This window comes from Corapipo altera, unplaced genomic scaffold, assembly GCF_003945725.1.
Source record: "Corapipo altera isolate COAL_440 unplaced genomic scaffold, ASM394572v1 60885, whole genome shotgun sequence".
Lineage (NCBI taxonomy): Eukaryota > Metazoa > Chordata > Aves > Passeriformes > Pipridae > Corapipo > Corapipo altera.
This window is the reverse complement of record NW_020886080.1, coordinates 1,081-2,491: the sequence shown is the minus strand read 5'-3', so window position 1 is coordinate 2,491 and position 1,411 is coordinate 1,081. Positions and strand designations below refer to the sequence as shown.

At 62.0% G+C, this 1,411-nt stretch overlaps 1 protein-coding gene across 1 annotated transcript in view; it reads right to left on the bottom strand.

The window, feature by feature from the left end:
* Positions 1-65: 65 nt before the first annotated feature.
* The window catches only part of PYCR3 (pyrroline-5-carboxylate reductase 3), a gene marked incomplete at its 5' end in the record, with an annotated part of 2,344 nt that continues 998 nt past the window's right edge, over positions 66-1,411 (bottom strand). The window contains one exon of the mRNA XM_027632160.1: positions 66-411. Coding sequence (XP_027487961.1) covers positions 229-411 — 183 coding nt within the window. The remainder of the gene's footprint in view (positions 412-1,411) is intronic.

The window sequence follows — 1,411 nt, the reverse complement described above, 5'->3', positions numbered from 1 at the left end:
ACCCATGGCTGGGTGGTGACCCCGTGGTGGCTCCCACACCCCCCAGGACCGAAGGCACCCGGAGGAGCCACGTGTGCCCACGTTTATTTGGTCGCGACCCCGCTGAGGTAACATGCACCCGACGCCACCTTCCCACCCCCCTCCAGCTTCTCCCGAGGGCATCAGGATCTCCTGGAAGAGGCCGGTTTTGGTTCCCATCACCCCTTCCTGGGACAAAAGCCGGGCCAACTAGTCCTTGGCCATGTCCCAGGCGCGGTTGGTGGCCGCCTCCACGGCGTTCATGACGGTGGCCCGGAGCGCTCCCTTCTCCAGCTGGTGCAGCGCGTGGATGGTGGTGCCCCCGGGGGTGCAGACGTCCCCCCGCAGCTTTGCCGGGTGTTCCCCGGTCTCCAGCAGCATCTTGGCAGCGCCCTACGGAAAAAAGGGCACCTCCCAAACCATCCGACCCCTCCGGGAAGCGCCGTCCCGACGCCCCCGCGGCGAGGGATCGGCCCGCGGCCTTCGCCGCCTTCTGAGGGTGGCCTCGTTTTTTGGGGGGCCAGGAAGGGGAAGGGAGGCAGGAGGGGAGTCAGAACCTCCTCCATCACACCGAGGGGTGTCCCGAAACCAGCAGCCCTAAAATCAGCATCCTCAAAACCAGCATCCCTAAAATCAGCATCCCCAAAACCCAGGAACCCCAAAACCAGCAACCCCCAAACCAGCACCCCCAAACCAAAGCACCCTAAAAAAACCCAGGAACCCCAAACTCAGCACCCCAAAATCAGCAACCCCAAACCCAACACCCTCAAAACCCAGGAACTCCAAAACCAGCACCCCCAAAACCAACACCCCTAAACCAACACCCCCAAACCCAGCACCCCAAGAGCGGTGCCTCCTCCCTCACCCCGACGGCCGTCATGGAGCCCAGAGCCGGGCGGGAAGAGCGGGAAAGGCGGGAAGGGAACGGGAAAGGTGGGAAAGGAACGAGAAAGGCAGGAAGGGAACGGGAAAGGCAGGAAGGGAATGGGAAAGGTGGGAAGGGAGTGGGAAAGGCGGGAAGGGAACGGGAAAGGCGGGAAGGGAATGGGAAAGGTGGGAAGGGAGCGGGAAAGGCGGGAAGGGAATGAGAAAGTCGGGAAGGGAGCAGGAAAGGCGGGAAGGGAATGAGAAAGGTGGGAAGGGAGCGGGAAAGGTGGGAAGGGAATGGGAAAGTCAGGAAGGGAATGGGAAAGGTGGGAAGGGAGTAGGAAAGGTGGGAAGGGAATGAGAAAGGCGGGAAGGAAACGGGAAATGCGGGAAGGGAGCGGGAAAGGCAGGAAGGGAATGGGAAAGGTGGGAAGGGAGCGGAAAAGGTGGGAAGGGAGCAGGAAAGGTGGGAAGGGAGTGGGAAAGGTGGGAAAGGAGCGGGAACGGTGGGAAGGGAATGGGAAAG